The following is a 27,983-nucleotide window of genomic DNA, read 5'->3' as shown; positions in this document are numbered from 1 at the left end:
TCAAACATGCATGAAAGACTCATAAACAAGCCAAATGTTCAGCAGTGTATATTCAAATACAGCTTAACCAACAGTACCATTACTCACAAAAAAAAATCCAAAATATTTTCTTAACATACCAAGTTAGAAGGTTCCTTGTGTAATTTATAGCATTAGCTGAGAGAATTTCTTTCACATGTAAGAAAAATAGACAGTATAACTGAAATGTACCACAATCAAAATGTACTGAAATCAAATCGAGAGCTTGTGAATCAGAACCCCCCACCCCCCACACACTGAATTAAGCGTGCATCATCTGTCCAGTGTAATCTGCTCTCCTGTTCATTCCGCTTCCAGACAGGGCCACTCAGAAATTAATTCAAGAACAGACACTCGTACCGCTGCTCATGATGCTCTCTTGCATGTGATTGGCCCATCCAGGGATGGAGGACGGTGCATTCTCTGACCTCAGCACTTGAAAGAGGCTTCTTTGTGTCGAACATGCAGTTTAATTACTCAATGTTTCTTAAAAGGTAGCACAGGTTTGTTTTTTAGATGTCACAGGCACTGCCAGAACAAAGAACAGTCTGAACAGTAGAGGAAAGCATAAGGGGTTGTTATCAAATGCTTTGCGAGAAAAAGAAACAGAAGAATAGATGAATAAATCGACCTTTTGCGGTAATACATTTTTGTCTCATCTTTAACAGCCCCAAAAATGAAAATGTTGTTCCAAACCTGTTTGACTTTCTTTCTTCAGTGGAACACAAAAACAGATGTAAGGCTAAAGGCATCTTTCTTCCATACAATGAAAGTACATGGGAAGTCTGAACATTCTGCCAAATATCTTGTCTGTTCTACGGAAGAAAGAAAGCCATTGATGTTTGAGAAAGCATGAGCGTGAGTAAATGACGGCAGCATTTTCATTTTTGGGTGACCCATCCCTTTAATTAATCAAATGCATACAGAAGCAAAGCTTTGGGCATCCTTTGGAAATAAGGATGAGGAGAAAAGCTCATTGTGAAAACACAAGAACCGCCATATCCAAAAAGAACCCGGGCATCGTACCCGAAGACAACCACTTCAGTGCAGCTCTTAGATGGCTGTTCAGAGTGTCCCCAGATGGCATACAATTCAGCCTCTCACGTCAATAGACTGAACCAATTTGCATACTTGATTTTTATCCATTAACAGCCCTCCCGTGCCTTAAGCCTCTGTCCAATAAAACTAAAAATGCATACGAGCTGCAACTACAAAGATGATTTTAACACATTATGCACACACGTAATCCAGCGCCAAGTGCACTTATTGAAAATGAAAGACAGAGGGTACTGTAATCTGCAGGCAGGGACAATTCGGTCGGCGTATTAATATGCTGGAGGCCAGTCCACAGTTTGAAAGGCAACAGGCCATAAATGATAGCAGTGCTTCGACAGCAGAAAAGATGAACTGTAAAACTGCAAAGTGAATATCAATGTTGGAGAAGCTACTTTGAAACTGCAGCTTGCCAAACTACAAGTTACTCTAAAATAGTAGTTAGCAACACTACAAGTTACTGGCAAAAAGTACATTGAAGATATTAAAGCGGGTAATATTTTTCAAACAAATTTACAATAAAAACATTTATATAGAGGAGTCTAAAAGTGAGGAACATGAGCAATTAACTAAATATTTAGCAATAAAACAGATGACACGGACACTGTGAATCATTTATTGGTGAATGGTTCAGCCCAACAAACTGATTCTGTAAACTGAATCAGATTTCCAAACACTACTTGAGAACGAGTCAAATTGAAGATCTTTTTTTCCCTTTTCTCCCAATTTTGAATGCCCAATTCCCACTACTTAGTAGGTCCTCGTGATAGCACGGTTACTGACCTCAATCCGGGTGGCGGAGGACAAGTCTTAGTTGGCTCCACTTCTGAGGCAGTCAATCCACGCATCTTATCATGTGGCTCGTTGTGCATGACACAGCATGTGGAGGCTCATGCTACCCTCCATGATCCACGCACAACTTACCACATGCCCCATTGAGAGCGAGAACCCCTAAATAGCAACCACGAGGAAGTTACCCCATGTGACTCTACCCTCCCAAGCAACCGGGCCAATTTGGTTGCACACCCTGGATTCTAAATCGTGACTCCAGGGGTGGTAGTCAGCGTCAATACTTGCTGAGCTTCCCAGGCCCCCTCTATTTAGGACAGTTTTTAAGAGTGTGTTTGATTATAGAACTGAAATCAAATCAAAAACTGAAATCAAATAAATTTCTCAAATCAAATTACACTACAAACTAAATAAAAAAGCAATTCAAATAATGAAGGGATCAAAAAAGAAAATATATATACACAAGTAACCACCTTTCCACTTAAAGTCAGGCAAGTCTCCATCTAAACATGACTTACACAAATGAAGACATAAAAACAATTATAAGTGTAAAATTAATAATTATGATGATAATAATCACTGAAATATAAATCATGGTTCGAGGTGAATGTACATTTGCATTATTTTATGTTTTAATCACAGATTTATAGGATGCAGGGTTGCATTCACAATGAACTGCTCAGTGGAAATAAAGTGAACTGAACTCAGAGCACCTCCTGAGGCACCTCCTGAGCTGAGTTCATTTGCAACACTCATAGACGATACTGTTCATGAAAGAAAAAATTCAGAAGACAGAAAAGAAAGAGTGAGAACCTTTTACATGCACGTGTTCCACGAGACAGCACGTCTCCGTACAATCAGCGTGTCATGCATGCGCATATACAGCTTTTCTGTCATCTGTACTTAATATAATAAAGTGTGTTTCTTCAAGCGAGTGTCTGTGTGCCACAGAGAAAATGATTTGTAATATGAATTTGATAATAATAACAGCCTAATAATAATAACAATTTAAAATACATTAATGGGAAAACAAGCCAAATATCGTCTTGACATCGTCAAAGTCATCAGATATTGGCGATTACTCTGACCATCGTCGATTCCAGCGATCATCGTTTGTCGGCACAACCCTAATGTGCATTTCTCTCTATAAATTAACAAAATGTTCAGACAGTCTCCATGCTGGTTTTTCTGACACATTCAGGATCATTACCACTGTTGCCGGTGTCGCTGCAGCTCGCTTCGTGCGTGCGCTTTCAGTATGTATACTTTAAAGGCTCATTATTACGATTTAGTATTTCTTTGTAATGTAGAACAGCGTTAGCAATGTTACTTATAACATTCTTTCTCAGCCCTGGAATTCAAACGATTTTCTGATGCCCCTTCAAAAATATATACTTAAGTAATTTAAATTAATATCTGAAACATGCGACAACTATTTGACTAATGGCTTAAACTAACGGCTAGTACTACTCAACTAGGAAAATCTTTGGTCAGGGGCAGTAGGCCATGGGAGTGGATGGCCGATGTAGTTCTTGATTGGCGAGCTTTGTTCACTGCGATTCTCTGATTGGTGGAACGTTTCCCATTAGGATAATTGGTAGCGTAGTTCTTCAACAGAAATTCTGCAATTAAATACTTTAAAAGTTAAGTTTAAATTAAGTGGACTGATGGCTTCATCAGAAAGTTATACCATTGATTAACTACATTGGAGCTCACAGTAATTGTTGTTAAAAAACTATTAATCTATGCAGAAAATGAATGGGATATTTACTTCCAGAAGCAGACTGCCTCAGTTCATTCGGCTATAGAGCTATATGCTCAATTCAACGTAGCACTTTGAAACACTACACCACTACTCACTGGAAACTGTTTTAAACACAGCTGAGGTATACATTTTACATACTGAAAAATGTAGTAGTAATCCCTAGATAGTTATTCTCCTACACTGGTGTATAGGCTAAAAAAAATAATTGCACCAAACCTCAAATTACATTTTGACACCCTCTATCTGCTATAACCACCATCCAGCCTGTGAAAACGGAGTATTGAGTCATCGCTATCACCGCGGCAGTATTTTAGTATCAACAAACTCAGTGTTTACACACATTACTTGCTGTTTTTGCGTGTGAGTAATTTCTACCAGGGGGCCGAGCAGGGCATAACAAACCACCCAGCCGTGTCCATATGGGCTGAGCACACGAGCGGCATCAGCGCAGCCGGACACAGAGAGCGGGAACGGAGGAGTTGAATTTCTTGGAGAGGCCAACGTCGCTGTGCGCCAGCGAGGCTTGACGGTCTGCTCTATTTTGCTGACTTTCAGCGAACTGGCTTGGTGTCCAAAAAAAATTTATCAGGAAATATATTTTGGAGTTCAGCACAGATAGTTCAAAGATAACAGAGGAAAGCAATTCCCCGAATTTAACTGAGAGTTACAAAATGTCACTGTCTTCACTCATCATTTCACTGATACTTTTTAAAATCTAAAAGTCTACAACTAACAATTATTTTGAGAAGTGTATTTAAACAATTATTCTGGCAATTAAATGACCAGCCCAAATGACATTTTTTTATAAATAAATAAATTCTACCTTTAAAAAAATGCCTTAAATATACATATAACACTATTTTGAACAAAAACAAAAAGGAGTACCAATACGTTGGGGTATATACATTTGAAGTATATTTTATGCAACTGACTGTAAAAGGGCTAAAGACCCTACTTTTAAACCTACCTAGATAACCTTCCAACTCATTTATAATTGGTCGAAATGTTTCAGAGCCATCTAAACACTATTATGTCTGTCTGACACAATACTCCAAGTAGCCTCTGGCAAACCTGTAATGCAAACCCATAATGCAAACCCATCCAGCTAGTTTGTTAAACAATCCATTCCTTTCTGCGTCATTCATTTGCTCATTCATACTTCATTGAGACACAAAGTTCAACCAAATCTATTTAGATGATTAACAACTCATGCAAAGACTCAAAAATACATTACGTCACAGCTACTTCTGCACAAAGTACTAGGTATGGCAATTAGGGATTAGCACGAGTAATCGGCTAACCGAGTTAACGTTCTGCACCAGCTAGTCGACTATTACAAACATTACTCAAATATAGCAAATAGATTTTTCTTTGCGCATATGCCTGCCATGAGACAGCACTGAATTATACTATACTTTCTCTCTGAATATCTTACCAAATGTAACAACTGAGTCCACAGACTAGGGGGTGTTTTGGATGTGTGCGTCGAGGTGTTTGATGAGAGAAGGAATGAAGATGGCATCTCTGGCCATGTGTGAAGCCAAGTGTGGCAAAACTAATATTTTTATTCTTGTTGTATTACACTCCATTGGTATTTGGTTCTTGGAGTCATCCCAAACAGCAGCCATGGATCTGCTTTTATGGTGTAAAAAAAAGATAATGCGAAGCTGCACGAGAAACTCTGAAGCTTATCAGACCAGTTTTTGTTTATGTTCGTTGAATCTCTGAACACAGACAGAGCATTTTATAAAAAGCAACTTTCACCACTTGTTTTTCTGAATAACACATGTGAAATGATAAAAATGTGATAGTATTTATATAGACTTAGAGTTTATAAATGTGCATTACCCTGAAGCTGCCATTATTGGTTTCTATATTTCTATATTTTTTTAAAATCTTTTATTTATTTATTATCCCCCATTTTTATTAAAGCACATTGTTCATAGTTTGTTGAAGTTAGCTTATCTTGAAACCATTCTTGGTAAAGTTTGAGAATAAAACCAAATATAAATTTCACTCACGTGTTATAAGTGTTAGCAATCGATTAATAATTTTTGTGGGTTAGAGTACTCGATTACAAAATTACTCAATAATGCCCATCCCTAATTGCAATACAAATAATTACCTTGATTAAACTTAATAAAACAATGTTCATGAGTGGACATTATCAAGTTGTCTAGAAAAGAATCACAACACCAACCATTTATGTACTGTCACATAATGCAAAACATCCATATTCATACACGTTCCACATTTCATCTTGAATGCATTATGGATGTTTAAAACGTTCTATGTAAACAAGGTGGTGTTGTGATATACAAGATTAGTTTCAAAATGCAATAATCAACTGCTGTCACCATTTGCATTGTTTTGATCTTTGAACTTGGCCGTTTATCGCCGCATATATGTTTACTGTATTTCTGGATCCACTGTCACTCTGCATTATTCGCAGATGAAAAGGATTAATTTAAAGATATTTTCTAATCAAATTACTCAAGCATTTTCTGTACAGCCTAAAGCCAAAGCAACATGCAGTACACTAACTGCAGGAACAGTCCCAGTGGGGCAACCTGAGGTTAAGTGCATTTCTCAAGGGAACTATGGTTCACTCGGAAACTGTCAAGTTCACAGTTGCCTATTCCTTAGAAGGGACCCTATATCCTTCAAGCTACCAACTCAGACACTTGACTACCACCATGCACTTAATTAAATGAAGATGTCCAAATTGCTGCTGCTTTGATGGTGTGGAAAGGCACGATTGCCATCTTTTATAAAGCTCTGAGGAATTTAAGCAATGCTTTGAGGGCTCTATTTGAACAGGTTAACCTAACGTAACATTGCAGGCCTACAAGCCAATTATTGACACAACGTTACGATGCGAAACAAGTTAAAGGCTTGTGCGAAGAGGGATGGAGCCCAATTAAATCACCAAAGGACTTCACAGTAACATGCCATAACCAAAGTGGATTCAGTTCCACACCACAGGCCTGCAATAAGGGAAAACCCAATCACCACTTCCTTTAAATTAATCCAGGAAGAGACAGTCTGAAAAATTATTTAGCTCTTTGTTCCTTTTTGGGCACCACATACAGTAGATTGACTGAGAACCACTTCTCAAGATGAGAATTTAATTTATTGAATGTGAATTTCAGTGAATCCCACAGTGATGTGGTTTATCACCCAACCCCGACCAGCATGGGTGGATGTCTATACCGTAAATCAACAAGACTAATCTACACCAACTGAACAATTATTGCTGAAAAGTACATGCGCACACACACATTTGCAGTTCTTAAAACCAAAGCATACTTCGGTTTTCTTGTGCCAGTACCTCTTGCAAATTTTGTCATCAGCAGATTATGCGAGGCTGTCTGCATTTTTGCACTTTATTGTCAAACATGTCCATATGGGCTACAAGAGTATACATTAAAATGCTCTCAACTGTGTGCAATACAGAATAGCACATGGGAAATTAAGTATACCCTATCCTTTAATTAGACACAATGCTTAGCACACTGAAAAAGTAATCTCTACAACAGTATTTTTTTAATGGTAGATCAATATATATCGACCATGGCGACTAATCAACCAAAATTTTGGTATTACCCGATAACAATTTTTGCTTGTCCAACGTAAATAGATTTGAAAGTAAATAGATTTTAGTCAACAGATTTTTAAAAATCCATTTTCAATTTATTTGGCAAGTAAATTTTGGTTCTAAAAAGTGTATTTAATTTCAGTAATTTAATGTACATGTCATTTAAATTGTATTATGTAAATATCAGCATTATAGGGGACCTCAGCCACCTGTAGACATGGAGATCGGCCATTGAAAAATCCATGCGTGTTGACCAATTTGTGAATTGGTGTTCATGCCAGGTCCAAGAAATTATTATAATAAACCATTTTATTATAACCCAGTGGCAGATTAAAGAGTATTATTTAAGTGTCTTGATCAGGACAACAAGGTTTTCATGGAGTAAAAGCAAGTCTAAGGCATTTGGCAACACAAAACACCAAATAGAACCAAATGGACAATTAATTTGCACTTCCCAAGGTGACTGCTACAACTAAATCCATGGTGAAGGAGGGTCGTTCTGGGATGGGGGTGGGTCCCTCGATGATCAGTTGTGATAGATAATCACTACTTGATAAGTGTGCTACTTTAAAGTGAAGTTATGATCTGTATATGATCTTGACATGTGACAATACCAAAACACAAATATTCTGTGTCTATTAATGGCGTTAGTTTTCCCTCTAAAACATACGTGGAACAGTTGTTAAATGTAATTCTATCAAGCCAACTAGGAAATCCACCAAAACCTACCTTAGAAAAAATCCATCTGACAAGAATCTTAATTATAGACCAGATTAGAGCTATTCCCATTGGACCTTGTGAAAACTGTGGATCATAGTCTCTGTCTTAGTTTGAGTGCAGGTGTTACAGTGTACGTCACTATGTGGGTGTACGGATTTGTGTACGTGTGTTAGTGTGTGTGTGTTACTGTAGATGGCTGGAGATCAGCTCAAGGCCCAGACAGAATGCGTGCGGAGCTTAGTGCAGCTGTCTTTGTACACACACATACACACACTTAAAACGAGCTGCTCAAGCTAGCCCTAAATGTCTCGCTCTCTTTCCGTCCTTCCATTTCTCTGACTCCCTCCCTCTGCACACTTACACACAGCCGCCTAGCAACAGCCAACCAGACCAGCAGCTGCATTGACGCACATGGTAGGAGTGGCTGACAGGAGGAGAGCATGCTAGAGTCATCTTATCAGCAGTGCAGAGAGCAGATTGTACTCTTTATTTTCTAAATAACTGCCAGCTTCTCTGCTGCCTCATAACCAAAGATGTGTGCTAGCTATCATGGAGCATATTTATTTTTCATTTGCATTTTTGTGGCCTCAAGGACCAAGTACTCATATGACTCTAGTTCAAGAGTCTATTTAGAGCAAGATTTCTTCCATATCTAGTCAATATATAAGCTTTAAATGACAACTTTTGATCTTTGAACTTGGCCGTTTATCGCCGCATCTATGTTTACTGTATTTCTGGATCCACTGTCACTCTGCATTATTCGCAGATGTAAAGGATTAATTTAAAGATATTTTCTAATCAAATTACTCAAGCATTTTCTGTACAGCCTAAAGCCAAAGCAACATGCAGTACACTAACTGCAGGAACAGTCCCAGTGGGGCAAAATATACGTTTGCTTGTATTATTTGGTAGTTTTTTTAATGTTTTGAAAATTTTAACTTGCAATTTTACACACAAAACTAGATTTATATATTTTCTGAATATGCCAGGGCATTGCTAAGTGGTTGCTATTGCGTTTTGTGTGTTTTTAGCGTAATGCAAGATGATTATGGTGTTCTGGGTGGTTGCTTGAGCATTACTAGGGTGTACTAGGTGGATACTAGATGGTAATTTACTGGTCCAAGGCAAAAAAATCCCACCCCCAAGTCTAAATAAGATGTTGGTCTGTAGATATGACTCTGCCTTCAATGCAAGTCTATCGGTGATACTCACAAAATCTTTTAAGAAAATGTCTTGGTCATATTTAACCCCAAGTATAACCCCAAAAATAAAATAAGAAATTGTATTATAAATAAAGAAAATGAAGCTAACATTTCTGCATTGTGACATTCTGTTCAGGACACTTAAGCACATTAAACCACCCAAATCTCAAATCAACCATGACGTGTACAGACGTTTGAATTTTACTATTCCCTTTGTTTTTAATGAATCTCTGAATCTCAAATATCTTTTTAAATGAACATCAGCCAAAATTAAATGCAGTATTTGGGGAGTACTAATGGTGTATTAATACTTTATCATTTCAATAATAAAACAATGTCATGTAGTGGTAATGAGAACATCACAATGGCCGTCTGTTTTTGTGTGGACCTAAAATATGCATAATTTCCTATTTTTTATTTTGGGACAGGACATTGTCTTGACAGGTTTTGTGAGAATCACTGTGGTATTTTTTTATTTTATTTGTTTGTGATTTAATTGGATACATATACAGTCTGCATGTGCTGCACGCTTCAAAGTGAATGTGTAAACCTGCTCACACTAAAAACACCAAATTTTATAAGGATCGTGCGCTGTGCTTGTTGTAGTAGATGACTGAAGACCGGTGCACATTCATTGTAAAGTGTGCAGCGCCTGCAGGCAGCATATTTATATAAAATGAAATCGCCGCATTGCTCGACCATTATCACAGGACCATTGTCTTATCCAGAGGCAAGAAACTATTGTCAAAAACTAAAATTTGAAAGCCTTCACATAAAAAAAAAGTTTGATTCAAAATAAACTTGACCTGTGAAACTGAATCACGACAGAAATATGTTACTACTGTATAGCATAATGTAATAATAAAAATTATTTAAGTAATTTACAATGATATTTAAGCAATATCTCACAAGCAAGGGTGTTGTACGTACTGAATAGAAGTTTTCATCCATGTTTTTATCTATAATGTGCTGCTCTGTTGCACAGCAATTTATTTGACAATAATAAGACCAATATTATTGAGAGTCTTACTAGTCATTGTCAACAATTGCATTTTAGGGGTCAAAAAGTCACCATAAATCACAAAATGCATTGTTTGGCCCACTGGCCTAATTGTTATTATAAATACTTTGGATTATGTCAAATATATTTTTAAGCACAAGACTCTATTATTTGTAGGCTTTCTTTGAACATAGTTTAGACTTGCTTTAGGAACAGGTGTAACACAATCTCCCTCTCTCAGACCAAAGTTATCCTCTCTTAGCAGTGACATCACCACATCTATCATCGGAGAAGCATTTCCTTAAATGGCAAAACAGCAAGTTGGATGAGCCGAACCCCCGCAAACCACAGTCACAGAAAACAGACTTTTCTTGCAATTCAAAGACACTAACGGCCCATTTCGCAGAAGCAAGACTGTTGATATCATGTTTATGGAATGAGCTTCAATATATATATATATTTTTTAAAGAGACAGATAAACCCAGTCATAATTTGCTCACCCTCACATTGTTCCAAACTTGTATGACTTTCCTTTTTCCACGGAATTCAACAGCTCTTAGGCAAAACAGCCTCAGTCACAATTCAATTTCAGTGCATATTTTCCCATACAATGAAAGTAAATGGTGACATAAGCTAAAATCTTTTGTGCTCCATGGAAAGAAAGTAATACAGATATGGAACAGCATGACAGGGCTCCAGACTAGTGTTGTCACAGTACCAAAATGTCAGTAGTCGGTACCAATAACAGTGAAATTTCACGGTTCTCGATACCAATTTCGCTACCACACCATAAATATGCTAATATGACAATCTGCTATTGAACACACACACATTTAGGCCATTTAAAAAGTTAAATTTCACTGTAACTAATAAATGTTTCCTTCAAGTGTTTCTCAATCAAGGATGCATTGCTTAAGTGTTTTTAAATAGGGCCCAACTATTTTATTCTTTACCAAATCATATTTTCCTTTTTGTTATTGTTATTATTATGATCATTTCCAGAACTCCATATTTTAGAGTTTAATTTAATTCGATCATCAAAATGGTGTCTCATCAAAAACAATTTTTTTAACATTTAACAAGTGAAAATTGAACTTTTCAACATGTAATTTCATTTTTTTTTTTTGCTAAACTTTTATTCAGCAGCAGTCTTGCTTGTCAACTATTGCTTAAATATTATTGCTATTATCATCATTACATTTTACTAAACAGTTGTAATATATTTCTGTCACAATTCTTCAATTTCAGTGCTCTCTCATTTTTTAAAAATGCTTTTTTTATGACGTGTATTTTTTGCCAGAGGCTTCACTTTCTGGATAAACACTTTGCGACCGGATTGAGTCAGTGGTACTGGTAATACCGGTACCGCAGAAACACTGGTATCGTTTTTTTTATTTTAGTATCGACTACCAAAGTACTGGTACTTTTGACAACACTACTCCAGGCTAAATTTTTTTTACTAAGGAGCCACTGGCTCCTAAACTGAAACATTTAGCAGCCAAATGGCTGTTTTAGTTGCCACATCACAGAATTGCTCGATTTAGATTGTTGTTCATAAACAAGATTGAAAGCCAAAGAAGACAGCTGATAGCTCATTAATCGGTGTTTAATATATATATATATATATATATATATATATATATATATATATATATATATATATATATTATATACACTGTATAGCTGAGTGCACAAATGTGCATTCCATTTTTATCTTATATATTTCTTATAAGATTTATGTTATATATTATACATGTATGTATATTCTATATACAGTGTATATATATATATATATATATATATATATATATATATATATATATATATATATATATAAATGTAAAAACTCTTAATCGTTCTTTACTGTGACTAGATGACCCAGACACAAAAACTACAAGATTGCAAATTAAATGAAATCCCAGATGCAGTTTATTGTGCTACTCCAATCCCAATCAATAATAACCAGGGAAATGAAAAGATTTGGTACATAACACGGGACTTTTAATTATAAACAAGCCCGAAATACATATGGGACTACTATTTTAAAATGTCTACTCTCCCAGTTGTGTACTTACTGATTTCACTTAGAAAAAGACTAATTCAAACTGCTAACCTGAGTTCAAACAAGCTCTTGTCGGGTGATTTGTTATGAGACCCAGTTCAAAAGAGTCATTTGTTCACGAATCGCACATCATGGCTCATGCGGCGTTTATTGTTGCGTGCAGCCAGCGAGCTCATATCATCAACAGAATAGGTGAAAAGTAGCGCGAGACACACTGGTGCTCTAAAGATGAATTCAATAACCCACAAGATGATATCTGACGAAACCGCATAAGAACGTGCACATCCCTACTGTCGCCAGTGGCGACTAGATTTAAAATTATTGACGTAATGATTTATTTTTGGTTGCATTTGCAACCACTTTAGTCGCAGTCTGGAGTCCTGCATGAGGGTGAATGATTCAGTAAATTACTAAATGTTCATTTTGAATGAATTATTCCTAACAGCTTCGCTTACTGCCCAGGAAAATCGTCCAAAACCCAACATCCTCTCTGCTTTGAATGTTCCTCAACAGTGCAGAATTACTTGCACTCATGTAAATGTGAGATCAATGACATGGAAGCACTATGCACTTGGTCACATGTCTAATAAACAGCACAGCTAATGATGTGCACATTTGCATTGGAGAGCAAAAAAGTACAGTGGCGGAGACAGGGGCCATCGCAGCTGTGGATTCCTGAGTCAAACATAGGAAGTGCAATGATGGAGAGCATTAACTTAGGCTCCTGCTCCTGACCTCATGCTTTCAGTTCCCAGGCCCCAGTACAAGCACAAAAAAACCTGACAACACATCATGAGGGGAGTCAAGGGTATATACTCCCTTTTTGAACACGATTCACTGTGTAATGCATCCCATTAGGAAGAAAACTTCTGTCAGTCCTACGATTGCTGCCGATCCAAGGCCTGTCACTTAGAGTCCATCTGATGTCTGATTACAGTCTGTTATAAGGCTTCTGATTAGGGATTGGACTGAGAGGCAAGATCAGCTCTTTTCTGTGCCAAGGTTACAAACATAGAACCAGGAAAGTTGTCCTAGGCCCTTTGATAAGGGGGCACACTATTGTCCTTTACTGTGTAGCCTACATTTTGGGTATGGAAAATGAGAAAGTTCAACAGCCCTCCACCTTCTGCTATTGTATGCAATAATGTGTCCTATATTAATGCTGTTTACAAAGCCAAAAGCCGTCACAGAGACAGGTGTGATTTCTTAGGACACTGATTTCAGTGATATCTGTTAAGGAGGAGCCACATTTTATGCATAGTACTCCAAACTGAACCTTTACACTAATCCTGTCAAGAAAATGTCCTGGTTCTATTGTATTCCATAATTAAAAGTAAAAAATTAATTGTTTTGCATACAGAAAACGAAGCCTTTTAGGGCCATTAAGAAATGTAACATTATGACATTATTTTTATGACTGTTATGCACATTTTACCACACACAAAAAAAATCTTCGATCAGACCAAGGGAAGAAGCTAAAGCAAACTTGGCTTTCAGAAGGTAGGATATTCTCGTCATGTCTTGATGCAAAACAGGTGTTAAGACTATACTCATTATGTTCTGGGTTGTCCTGTTTTGCTTTTAGTTTTTCCACACACAAATCACAGGTTATCCCCTATATTTATCCAACCCGGCCTGGTTTGAAGTAAAAAAGAAAGATCCATGTCAGCATAAGGTCGACTCGGGTGTACTGCGTTCCTTCATCCAAACATGTACGCGCTATTTTCTTCCTTAAAGTGATAACAGTCAGTTTATATAGTCAAGCTCAAATGTATTTCTTACTTGTGTCTAATTGCAAGCGAGAAATATAGGGTGTGGGTTTATGAAAGAGCAAGCAAACAAGATTCCCAACAAGCTAAATCTTTTCCAGCGACGAGTTTCTAAACTCACTTAGATTAAAGGAACAGGCCTTGGAGAGGCCTCACAAATTCAAAGCGTCCTCATGAGTTATTGCACCATGCTGAGAGATGCTGTATAACAGTAGTGCACATTCCTGTAAGTGCAAAGCCATAAATGCATTTTTTTACCGTACAGGTTATAGTGGCCAAAAGGTCACCGCATAAACAAACTTATTCATAGAATACACCTGCACGTTCTCCACTGGAATAGGATGGCACATTAATACGGGCCTTTATTTTTGCTTAAAAGGATAGTTCATCCAAAAAAATGTAATACTGCAATCATTTACTCACCCTCATGTAGTTCCAAATCCATTTGACCTTTTTTTTTTTTTTTTTTTCTTCATACAATGAAAGCGAAAGGTGACTGTGGCTGTCATTCTGCCAACCATCTCCTTTCAAGATCCATGAAAGAAAGTCAAATAGTTTGGATCAACATGAGGCTGTGTAAATGAAGGCAGAAATTACCTTTTTAGGTGAACTATCCCTTTAAATGGCAAGAAACAGTTAAAAAAAAGTGTCAAGCTTGAGGTTAATCGTTCTCTGAACTGCTGAAGTTGATTTTCTCTACGTGTTGTGTAATGGAACTTGGCGTTCTTATGGCAGATCTGCTAACCTCACTGCTAGATGGCAGCACAATTTGCTGATGGCCGTTTTGTGGTGCGACAAGTATTAATGTCAGAGGAAGTGAATCAGTGGTGTATTGTGACATGACATTCAACAGTCACAGCTTTGAGCCAACAATCCAATCGACAAACCAAACAGCTCTACAAAAGGGATCATTAGTGTAGATTTACTTAAAGCACATCCAACCAAACTAAAGAAATATCTTAAAGGCCCATATGTAATTGAAATGACATCAAGACAGCAAAAGAATGAGATATTCCACGACTGTCAACAAGGGTGTGGTTGTTTACGTCATTTCTAAACAAATGGAATACTTTAACGCACAAGTTCCGCCGTTCTGATGCACTTCCATTGAAATGGGTGTCTCTGAAACTCACTGACCTGAACAGAGAGGAAAAAAAAAATCCCAGTGCAAACATTATGGAAAATGAATCTATAAACACAATCTATATCCAACTGTAAAAGCTAACACAACTGGTGTGACTGAACAGAACCTAAATGGATAGTTCACTCAAAAATGAACATTTCTTTAATCACCCTCATGTTGTTTCAAACCTGAAACTTTCTTTCTTGCGTGGAACACAAAAGGAGTTATATCGCAGAATGTCCATGCTGCCCTATTCCAGGTCACCATTCACTTTCATTGTATATCAATAAAGTAAAATAATTTTCATTTTTGTGTTGACTATCCCTTTAAGCACACAGAGAAAATTAATGGTGACTGGCAGTGCAGGGGTTACACACACATTTACATATACCAGCAGCAAGTTGAAAAATACTGAAAACCGAACAGCTCCCTCCACATTCTTACCACATCCTGAAACTACGTCAGTAGAACATGGAACAAAAAAAACAAAAAAACCTTATCGCTTGAGTGAGAGAAACAAACTCCTTCAAAAAAACAAAATAACTTCACACCCTGTCTGCACCACCAAACATGGCTGATACGACCGCCAACGAAAGCACGCCGATGTAAGCATTTATGTCAACCTTTCAGCTACAAAACCATCATGATGTTCACTACCTTTGGCTCTCTGCTTGCACATTAAATGCCAATGGTGTCAATGGTGTCAGGTCCACCAGAGGACTGCAATGCTTCACATGGTGCTCAAAACGGGCTGCACTGCTGCTTCGCATAAATGGTAAAAACATGCTGTCATGCAGCTGATAACTCATTGCCGTAGTAAAGTAATACAGCATATGAATAAGTGTGAGATACAGGAGCACAGGCACATCAGACCACACCAGAAAGGGCAGGAAAATTCACACACTCATGACTCACACAGCTGTTTTACCTGCTCAAAATCATGTCATAATCTGGCACGTTCGTGAGGTTCTTAAAAACACATGTTGCAATTTACTAACTAGTAAAGTCATTTTTATCTGTACAGTGCCTTTCACAACACACATCATTTCAAAGCAGCTTTACATAAAATCATGCACTAACTATTATGACTACAACATTATCTTTCCCACAGAAAACAAATTCAGGAATTTAAAGTGTGTAATTTTTGGGACGTTAAAGTAGTTTCTCTGATCCTTGCTTAATGCGTAGAGGCAATTATAAGCAAACCATTTGTAATTTCCCAAAATGTGCAAAAACTGTGGCTTTTATCCAAAGCGACTTACAAAAGAGGAATAATACATCACAAGTGATTCATCTTAAGGAGACAGTGGTACAAAACATTGTTGCATTACAAAGTTTCACTTGCATTAGAATAGTAGTATCCAAGACAGATTAGAGTGCAACATGGTTAAGTGCTCACGGAAAAGATTTTAGCTGTTTTTTTGAAGACCGAGAGTGAGTCTACTTCACGGATGGAGTTGGGAAGGTCATTTCACCAAAATGGCACAGTGAAAATGTAATGAAATAATCCTCAACGTGCAGCATTGACAGCTTTGCAGATCCTTGGCATTCAAGTTGTCAGTTTGTCCAGATACTCAGGTGACATTTCACCTCACGCTTCCTGTAGCACTTGCCATAGGTGTGTCTGCACTTCTCACGCACCTTACAGTCTAGTTGATCCCACAAAAGCTCAATGGGTTTCAGATCCATAAATCTCTTTTCCAACTATCTGTTGTCCAATGTCTGTGTTTCTTTGCCCACTCTAATCTTTCCTTTTAGTTTTTTCTGTTTCAAATGTGGCTTTTTCTTTGCAATTCTTCCCATAAGGCCTGCACCCCTGAGTCTTATCTTTACTGTTGTACATGAAACTGGTGTTGAGCGGGTAGAATTCAATGAAGCTGTCAGCTGAGGACATGTGAGGCGTCTATTTCTCAAACTAGAGACTCTGATGAACTTATCCTCTTGTTTAGTTGTACATCTGGCCTTCCACATCTCTTTCTGTCCTTGTTAGAACCAGTTGTCCTTTGTCTTTGAAGACTGTAGTGTACACCTTTGAATGAAATCTTCATTTTTTTTGGGCAGTTTCAAGCATTGTATAGTCTTCATTCCTCAAAACGATGATTGACTGATGAGTTTCTAGAGAAAGCTTCTTTTCGCCATTTTTGACCTAATAATGACCTTAAGACATGCCAGTCTATTGCATACTGTGGCAACTCAAAAACAAACACAAATACAACGTTAAGCTTAATTTAATGAACCAAATAGCTTTCAACTGTATTTGATATAAAGGCAAGTGATTTTCTAGTACCAAATTAGCAATTTAGCATGAATACTCAAGGATAAGGAATGATGGCTGCTGGAAATAGGACCTGTCAAGATTTGATAAAAAAATTTGTTTTTCAAATAGTGATGGTGCTGTTTTTTGCATCAGTAATATCCTGACTATACTTTGTGATCAGTTGAAAGCCAATTACCAATTTCCTTCCAAAACTGCAAAATCTATATATTATTCCAAACTTTTGGCTGCCAGTGTGTGTGTAAAATATATATATATATATATATATATATATATATATATATATAACTGTTACCAGATGGCCCCAGACATAAGAGTCTACAAGAGTGCAAACTGAATGAAATCCCAGATGCAATTTATTGTGCTACTTCAATTCCAATCAATAATTACCTAAAAAAGTAGTACACAATACGGGAATTTTTAATTATAAAGAAACCCGAAATGCACATGGGACTCTTATTTTGAAATGTATGCACTCCCTGCACTGATGGCTGATTCGCTGAGAAAGTGAATCTGATTCAAACTGCTTATCTGAGCTCCTGAGTTCTTACCCTCAGTTCTTTTCGGGTGAATCATAAAAAATATCTGGTTCAAAAGAGAGTTATTTGGTCACGACTCTCTGGGTTTGTTTTTGCGCAGGGTGTAGCGAGCTCATTAAAAACAGAACAGGTGAAAAGTGGCGCAAAATGCACCGGTGCTTAAAAGATGAATTCAATAACTCACAAGATGGAACCTCATATGAAAGCACACATCCCGACAGTCACCAATGGCGACTATATTTTAAATGATTGTTGCAATCAATTATTTTTGGTCGCATTTGGAACCATTTTAGTTGCAGTCTGGAGCCCTGTAACATGCACCCTTTTTGATTCATTAAAGACCAGATGTGCTGCTGCATTCTGGATCATTTTCAGGGGTCTAATTGCAAGGGGAGGCCTGTAATTAGAGCGTTACACCAGTCCAGTCAAGTTATGACAATTGACTGAAAAAGAAATAGTGTGGCATGTTCAGAGATGAAGGGTCTTATTTTCCTGATTTTGTAGAGTGTAAATCTACATGATTGTGCTGGCTTTGGGCTGAAGACTGAGAATGTTTCAGCATTTTGTTTTCGAGTATCCTAACCAACCTTGGCTCAACCAATGGCACGAGTTTGAGGCACGACTGTCTGTTTGTTTGTTTGTTTGACCAATGGAAGGCGAGGGGAGAGTCGGAAACCCGTTTGAAAACAATAATTGTTTTGCAATTCTGTTTGCCACACTAGTGGCACCCGAGTCATGGGCTGCTCTCACTGCTACCATCAGGCAGGCGGTATCGCAGCATCAGGACCCGCACCAGCCGACTACATGATAGCTTCTTCCCCCAAGCAATCAGACTTTTGAACACTTGATCTCTCACGATCAACTATCAGCACTGCACTTTATTAATTATCATCTTGTATCACGCACTGGACTGTCAAATATATTCTCCCCAATTCAACTACTGTATATATATTTTATATACCCTTACCCTTATTTTTATTGTATGTGTATTCTATATTGTGTGTATTGTTTACTGTACAGTGTTGTGGCAGGGCGGAGGGCGGGGCCAGGTCGTGATCCTACACACCCGGTCCCATAATTAGCCTAATACGGGACCGGGTGTGTAGGATCACGACCCGGCCCCGCCCTCCGCCCTGCCACAAGTGTATATTGTGTTGGGTAAGTATGTGTACGTTTGTTATGTAAATTGTGTTGTGTAAATATGTTGTTTATTGTAATTGGTACTGCTATGTTATTCGGAACTGCACACAAAACTTTCACCTACTGTTGCACTTGTGTACACAGTACTGTGACAATAAAGTGATTTGATTTCATTTGACAGGATTTTAAAAAAAGCTGATGTCTGTAATTTCTGCAAAACTAGCACCACCAAATGGAATTGCAAATATAAACATGAACTTTCCTGAATCTTCTGTAGATTAAACAAACAGTCCTGCCTCAAATTCGCACATTTGTTGAGTCAATGTTGTCATTTCGGGCAGCTCAAATAAATGAAGCAATTTCTATAGCACCACAAGAATGTGCTTAAAACTGCCACAAAGTTACTCTTAATTATACTTGATATAAGAGCAAACATGATGTTTAGAGTAGAATTCTAATAATTTTAGTGGAATGGGTTAACTGAGCTTCTAATGTGCATGCTTCTTATATCTGTGTCACTGCATGTTGATATCACACACACTAAGGAGTTTCGCAAGTTCTTGTGCATGTATTCGCTTCTTAAAAAAACAAATTCCAATCAGATGGTTTATGTCCCTTTAAATCCACCCATAACCGGCAAAGTTTAAACTCTGTTTTATTAGGCGATCTGCTGCTGTGGCAATACGAGCCTAATGTCTGAATGTTTTGAAGTGGACCAATCTCAAAACAGTTATGACCACATTACAGCTGTCTTCAGCTTCATCCCATTTCAAATGGATAGGCCAAATTGCATATTAAAATAACAATAACAAAATTCATTCAGAAACTCCTGCGGTTTATTCGTGATAACATGTCAACAAACATGAAAGAACTGCTTGTGCCCATTTTTGCACTGGTTCACACTGAAAGGAAAAACAATTCATAAAAGCTGAAAATAAGCACAGCAGTTAGGGAAATGTAGTTTTTTTCTCTCCAATTTTTTGTTTCCAATATCTTGCTCTCCACTTGCGTACCCTCTCCATTTCATTGGCTGGGGCTCATTATCAGTCTTTCGCTCGTCGGGGCAGTATGCAAACCTGAGGACAAGATGTCTAGATAATAAGCTGGTCTGAAATCTGTCTGCAACTAGTAGGGGCGTGACGCTGGAGTGCGGACACTAAACGAAAATTGGTTGTTTGATCCAAGACTTCTTTTAGCAGACCAGTGGCTGACTCAAAAGGAGATGAGCTTGAGTTGTGTAGTGTGTGCTAGGCTTTAAGTGCATGATCTCTTCACTTCTGCTCTGCACTGACTGATAACACAACAAAACATCCTCATTTTTGGGAAAATGTGTGTTCATTTACAAAAAGCATGTTTCAAAAAGTAGGAGAGCAGAGTTGACAGTGGGAAAAAAGTGTGAATTTAATGGAATTGAGAGATGAGAGGAATAACGATAGAGAGAGAGAGAGACCCTGGCCATCTGTGATGTTGGCAGCTGGCCAAACCACCGCCCCCGGAGTCCAGGCACATACATGCTTAACTACCTCCCTCTGCAATGGTAGCCTGCCTCAACTCCAACAAACACAGCGGCGAGGGGCAACTACATGCACACAAGCGTTGCAACAGTCACTTGTATTTTATGATTGCACGAACAGAACAAAAAAAAAATTGTGTTTACAAAAAGCTAATTGCCCTCCCTCTACAAGCCTGCTAAGTGCACCTATAACCTAAATGTTACTGACACAACTTGAGGCACCATTGTGGCCAAGTAATTTCTTGCATTTGCGCCTTAAAGATAATATAATTTTTTTCAATGTAGAAATACTTATATCCCAGTTTAATATGCAGATTATAATTAGTTACACAAGTACACTATATGTAAGCCATTTGTAGTTGGATTCCCCCGAAAAGTGTTAACCCTAGGCCTGTCAATACCCAGATTATGGCTGGGTATTGATACAGATTTCCCGATTCTTCTCGATTCATATCCATTTGATAGAAATAGGTATATTTCAGTTATAATGTCAATTTTGCTAAAATATGAAAAATATTATCTCCCAGCTAATGCTGTTAATTATACATGGGTCCTTCTAAATAGGTACATTACTAAAATATTAATTTTACAAATTATATTTTATTTGTTTATCATTTGTCACATTTTAGATTTTAAAAATGTATTTATTTGTATTCCATCAATAAATATGATTGTAATTAGCATATACTGTATTATATTTTGTTACATCTTTATTGTTTAACCACTTCTAAAGCACTGTGATGCACGTGCGATCTGTGGAGATTCACGTCAAACTCCCACGAAAATATGAGCAAGGATTTAAAGTGCTTGATTAAACGTTCACGTAATGGTCGTTGTTGGCTCACACACCCAGTGTTAATGACATGCAGTGACGGAGGAGTAATTATAATACAATAATAATTCCTTATATTTATATAGCGCTTTTCTAGGCACTCAAAGCACTTTATATAGTAGAGGGGGACCCTCCTCAACCACCACCAATGTGCAGCAGCCACCTGGATGATGAAACGGCAGCCATAGTGTGCCAGTACGCTCGCTCACCACACACCAGCTATTGGTGGAGAGGAGAGTAGAGTGATACAGCCAATTAATGGATGGGGATTATTAGGAGGCAATGATAGATAAGGGCCAATGGGAGTAATTTGGCCAGGACACCGGGGTTACACCCCTACTCTTTGCAAGAAGTGGCCCCTTTTTAATGACCACAGAGAATCAGGAACCCGGTTTAAAGTCTCATTTGAAGGACTGTGACTTTTTACACTATAGTGTCCCCCATTACTATACTGGGACATTAGGACCCAACCAGACCGCCCCCTGCTGGCGTCCTAATACCTCTTCCAGCAGCAACCTTAGTTTTCCCCAGGAGGTTTCCAATCCAGGTACTGGGCCAAGCTCAAACCTGCTTAGCTTTAGTGGGCAACCAGGCAAGAGTTGCAGGGTGATATGGCTGCAGAATATGCTGAATAACTATTCAGGTTGGCTGGGTTCCAAAAACAGTGTAAATGTACCAAGACTAAAGTTGACCAAAAATAGAGACATATTACAAATATTTTTATATTTAAAATATAATTTTTCATGCCATTCTACCCCTGTGCAATGTTTTACAAGTTTGTACAGCCTTAAAGGAAACCAAACCGTATATCCCCATTTTATTATATGATTCCAAGTTAATGTGAAAAAATAACGTCATAATCTTGAAATGCAATTATTTGTTTGACAATTCATTGTCAGCCAAATTTCATAATCATGACAGCCCAAGTTAATACGGAGTGTGTTTACAGGCAATGTCAGGTCATGTTAACACATTAAATGTGTTCTTGTAGCATAGTAAGGTAAGTTTGAAAAAGGTCGATATTTGCCCATTGCATGCAAATACTTTTACTGGCTTTCTTAATGGCTTATCCAATGAGCACAAGCGTTTTGCACATGTCTGTTTTTTAAAAGGATTTTGGTAATTATCAGCGTATCTGTGCGCATGTAAACGCACTTAATCTGGCATTACTTGCAACATTACTGAGAGGCCCACAGAGCAACAGTAGCTCAACCAAATGGCATTAGTTTGGGGTGGGACCACCTGTTTCAAGAACAGATGGAGAAGTCTTTGGTAAACAGTATATTTGCAATTTAGTTTATTACCACTCATGACAGAAATTATATGCCACATTCAGTATGCAATTCAATATTTAGGACTACATTTTTATTCAAAATCAACATATGGGACAGGACTACATCATGACAACCTCACACAGGCCTTTCTAACATACAATAGGTTCTAATCTCATCTCCCCATGGCATTATTTTCTAGATGGCTAAAAGTCATTCACATTGGGTCTCACTGTTAATTCAGTCAACAAGCTCAGGTCACAACAGAATTCCAGAATATGCTCCATTTCCCTATGGAGGGAGTACAAAGGCATGGACTTGTCAGGACCGAAGGCTAACGGCCGCTTCGAGTCTATTCCACATTCCACCCACAGATGAAATTCCAGTGAAAATGCAGGGAGAGCTTCATTGCGTTTCAGTGCAAGCTCTATCTGGGAGGCATTTAGTCAGTCATTGTGTTTTTAGAGAAGGCGGTTGTAGCTGCTGGGCTTTTCTTTTCTTTTTTCTTTTTTTTTTGCAGTGTAATGGACATAGAAAAGGAACAAATGCTTTCTGCACAAAGCTTGCCAAAGCAATGCTATTAAGAGACGCAAATAAGTCTCAATGCATTCTAGGTCAAGCACCCAATGGACCCTAGCATTGTATAATCATTATTAAAAAACAAACAAAAAGAAAACAAGTGAAACAAAAATCATACTAAAAGCTGGACAGGGAAAAATATATATATATATATATATATATATATATTTTCTGACAAAACACCAGTTTAGATTTTCTGAATATCTCCACCACTATAGTCTTGCCATATAATGCAATACCAAACCACTCACTGTTTCACTTGATATGCAATACTTTGCTAATTTTACAAGAAAGGCAGTAACCAAGTACATTTGCATGGGTTTGATATGTGTGCTTATAGTATCTCGGGGACTCTGAGATAACCAGGAACAGAAGGGTTATCTAATCTAACTCCCAATACAAGCAGTTGCCTGGTGACATGACCCTTATTATTGACCGACTACATCTTACATTCTAGGCCTCAAAGAACTACAGGGCTCTTCATCAGCCAAACATGTTATCTTGCACTATGTGAGCTTGCTGCAAGACCAGTACATTTACGGTGTACAAGGAGTGACAATCTTTTGACCTGAAGATACGCGTTATCTCTTATTAAAGAATAAGTACAGGCACACAATACGTACCCCCAAGATTACAGTTCATCCTAAATGAATGCGTTTACATTCATGGCTTTTATCATTGAGATCTAAACACATGACATTATGGAGTTGAACTCAGTGTAAAAGCAACTGGTTTGTCAAATTGTATGCAAACACAAGTTAGAAAGCAAGCAAAAGATTGTTAAATGCTACTTAAAAGGACCAGATTAATCATTTAACTCCTTACAGTAGCAGATAAATGTCTAATCTTCCTAAATGGACAGGGAGTAACAAGTTGTAATAGAGCTGTTTAAAAGAATTCCCAACTAATTCAGAAGTTTTGCGTGAGGGGGGAGAGTGACACACTTTCCGTCTGAAATGACTGTCAGCATGTGGCCCAAAAGAACAACAAAACATATTTTGTGTTGCCAACACCGCAGTATGACAGCGACAACAGACAATTAGGGAAAATAACGCGGTCTCTTGTCAAGCACTGACACTTGGGAACTTGAGTAAATAAATCAAGACCCTGAAAAAGCACAAGAATAATTGAGCACACGTAAAAAATTGGCCTGCGTGTTAAAACATTGAGAGCTGACTACCAAAACAGCCTTTTTGGGGGAATCCTATTCGCTTTCCGAACATTCGAATCCGAGTCGAATAATTTACAATGCGTCAAATAGCCACGTTCGAATCCTATGATTCACAAAATGCTCGATGTTATTTGTTTTGTTTTTTATTTACCTGTGACAGCTGCCTCGGGTCGGGTGCTCCGAATAAAGATGAACTGGAGCTGAAACTGATGGCTCCTCTCCGGCTGAGAACATGTTTGGGAACCGGCCTGTCTAGAGGCAAAACCGGTAACTGATAACATAATTCCATTGAATAATATCAACGCTATGGATCCGGATCAAAAATAATTCAAACAAGAAGTAGTAAAATGATGAAAGAAATCAAAAGAAGACGGGTAGGAGAACTTGCATTAAACTTGAGCGATGTTTGCAACTCTCAAAACACACGGGAATCCCCTCTCACTTTATTGCAAATAAAAATATTTAGTTTAAATGCTCAAGAGGTGAAGTGCTTCATTTTGTTGGGATCGATCTGGTTCTCGCGCACGCCGCCGTCATTATTGATATGTTCCATATTTCCCCACGCGCGTGTCTCGTGCTCCATTTCACTCGATTTCTATTCATCAGGCTCGTTTGGGCTTCCTTTCTTCTTCCTTTTCCATGCACAGATCACGGCCTACAGACGACGAAGCCTCTGCTCTATCTTTATAGTATCTTTAGAAAAAAATGCTTCCTCATTTTTTAAAGTCCATCCAGTCGTGAATCATCATCATCATCGTGCAAATGGCTCCACAGTCTCGTCTCCCAAATAAAAACAAATGGCATGACCACTTCAAACCCCGATCCCGATGATTGCTGGAGAAAACAGAGCGATCCTGCGAATAAATAAATAAATGTACGGGAAGTTTGCTTTGAACAGAGGCTTAACGACGGACTTCATTCAAGCTCTGCGGTGAATTGACATTTATTTCTCTCTCTTGCTCAATGCAGACACAGTCTTTTTTTTTCCTCAATGCAAGCAAACACACTCAATGCAGCCCTGTACATTTAACCAGAAGAAAGTGGCCTGGGTGAAATAAAAACACAAACCGCGACCACGCCGTGCGTGTATTGGCACATTGTTCGGTCAATGGCAAAACGCAAAACGCGAAATAAATTTCGCTGGTTACATACGACAGTTTCAGTTCGTTCTGTACTTTGCAAGCTGTTTCCGAGCATGCATTACCTGCGAATGAGATGGGCTTGTACAGAAAGCGTTTACAAAAAAGCGTCGTCTTTTTGAGCCAATGGGTGTGCAGCTGTTTATGTAACGCTGATTCTCATTGGACCAAACCGCACAACGCTTTTGAAACGACGAGTCTCATTGGCTATGCTTTCACCGCGATTCCAAGACTGATTTATGCACTCGTTCACTGACTGTACGGACCTCAACAAGGGTATTCCACTACATCGGGGTTTGCCCTGCAGCCGGTCTACATCATTTCCAGTGATTACCTTTCCCGTATGAGTCATCCAGTTATTCGTGAGCAGTGAGCTGCTGTTAAGTTCTCTTAATAATAAAAACCCAGGAGTTCCCATGTGTTTTGTGAAAAAGAGCATTTCACTTTCAATAGGTGTTTCCTATTTCTTTATAGAACTTTAAGAAAATAGATCTGCCAATCACTGGTATGTCATGTTGTTACCTATATGTCGTGTTCAAATGTTATAAGGCCCAATGAATGACAGATCTTAGTCTAATAGCAAAGTTCATATATACTCATCCTGGTTTCCATTGTTGCCTTTGGAGTGTGTTTGTGTGCATTGGATAGAAACTTAATATACAGAACTTTGTAAGTTTAAAACAATACATGAGCTGTCAAGCATTACAAGGTAATTGCATGACCACTGATAGTCAATATCAGTGTCTGAATATCACATTGTGTGCACACTGAGTTCAATTCGCATGGAAACACACTTCACAAAATCTTCAGCATCATGCACTAAATTAGGATATTTTCCAGAGTTAAAGGGATAGTTCATCCAAAAATGAAAATTGTCATCATTCATGCATGTAATCCTTGATCTGTATGACTTTCTTTCTTCTGCCGATATTTAGAAGAATATTTCAGCTCTGCAAGTGAATGGGTACCAACATTTTAAAGCTCCAAAAGCACATAAAGGCAGCATAAAAGTAATCCAAATGTCTCCAGTTGTTAAATCTATATTTTTAGAAGTGATTAGGTGTGTGTGAGCGAAAGAGATAAATATTGAAGTCATTTTTTTACTCTAAACCGGCACTTTCACTTTCTTCTTTGGTTTTTGGCGAATCGTATTCTTCATATATAGCCTATCACCACCTACTGGGTAGGGAGTATTTATAGTAAAAAAGGACTAAAATGTTTATCTGTTTCTCACCCACACCTATCATATAGCTTCTGAAGAAATAGATTTAACCATTGGAGTATGTAGATTCCTTTTATGCTGCATTTATGTGCTTTTGGAGCTTCAAAGTTCTGTCCACTGTTCACGTGCATTGTATGGACCTACAGAGCACAGATATTGTTCTAAAAATCTTCATTTGCGTTCAGTAGAAGAAAGCTAGTCATACTCTCATGCCATCCCAGATGATGAGGAATTTTAATTTTTGGCTGAACTATCCTTTTAACAATAGGCTAATAAAACAGCAAATAAACAAAGTGTACTAACTGAAATTCATCCTTGTGGCATTTATGTATCTGAAATAATACAGATACTGGAATATTGTGACATCCTTTTTCATATAGTATTCTTTTAAAAGAACAATGATTCATGCAATGGCCATTTTTAAACGTAGTCCTGGCATTTTTATGTGAAAATTTATCTTTGCGATGTTGGTGAACACTATGGGTCCCTTTAAGTCAAGTTGTAGATCTTTGCAACGTTAGCAAATGTTTTAACTTGAGTTTCCGGGGACCAAGGGGACAATAGTGAACTGTGCCATGGCAACAGAGGCCATATGCCAGTAGTGAGTATAATGAATCCCTCCCACCCCATCCCCACTGCTCACAATACAATTCTGCAGAACCAAACCCATCACTATGCAGCCCTAAGCCTTTTCCAGGCATCCTGGCAAAATGGTGCCAAATTACACAGATTACCACAGTGCTTTAGCCCCATGTACACTAGAACCTACTTCAGCTTTTATGAAATATGCCTGCAAAAGGATTGAGAAAAAGGATTTCTTACTTCCTGGACTGACTAAATTAAAATGTCTCTTTAGAAATGTACTATTCACAAACTTATTGGTTGGATTGTGATTTATGTGGTAACTGCTGCATTAAAAGCATGCAATACAGTTATTGTATTACTAAATATAGCACTATTTTGATCAACATTTTTTTGGACCAAACAGAGAAGCAAACATTATACGCATCACACAACATACTCAGAGGAAAAGTTCACCCAAATATTAATATTTTGTTTTCATTGCCTGTTGTTCCTCCTGGTATTACTTTTTTTCTTCTTCCTTGTAACACAAAAGAGGATATTTAGGCAGAGTGTTAGAGACTGACAGTCCCTGACCATTCACTTTCATTGTATAGAAAAAATAGCTGTGTCAACATTCTT

The 27,983-nt window shown here is 37.9% G+C and overlaps 1 protein-coding gene across 6 annotated transcripts in view; it reads right to left on the bottom strand.

Moving 5' to 3' along the window:
• The window catches only part of LOC127634324 (high affinity cAMP-specific 3',5'-cyclic phosphodiesterase 7A-like), a 41,835-nt gene extending 16,216 nt beyond the window's left edge, over window positions 1-25,619 (bottom strand). For all 6 annotated transcript variants that reach the window (XM_052113819.1, XM_052113822.1, XM_052113823.1 and 3 more), the window contains exon 1: window positions 24,571-25,619. In XM_052113819.1, coding sequence (XP_051969779.1) covers window positions 24,571-24,708 — 138 coding nt within the window. In that variant the 5' untranslated portion in view covers window positions 24,709-25,619. The remainder of the gene's footprint in view (window positions 1-24,570) is intronic.
• Window positions 25,620-27,983: the final 2,364 nt, after the last annotated feature.

This window comes from Xyrauchen texanus, chromosome 41 (genome assembly GCF_025860055.1).
Source record: "Xyrauchen texanus isolate HMW12.3.18 chromosome 41, RBS_HiC_50CHRs, whole genome shotgun sequence".
NCBI classification, from domain to species: Eukaryota; Metazoa; Chordata; class Actinopteri; order Cypriniformes; family Catostomidae; genus Xyrauchen; species Xyrauchen texanus.
Note: the sequence above shows the minus strand (reverse complement) of the source record. Positions and strands in the feature narration are given on the sequence as shown.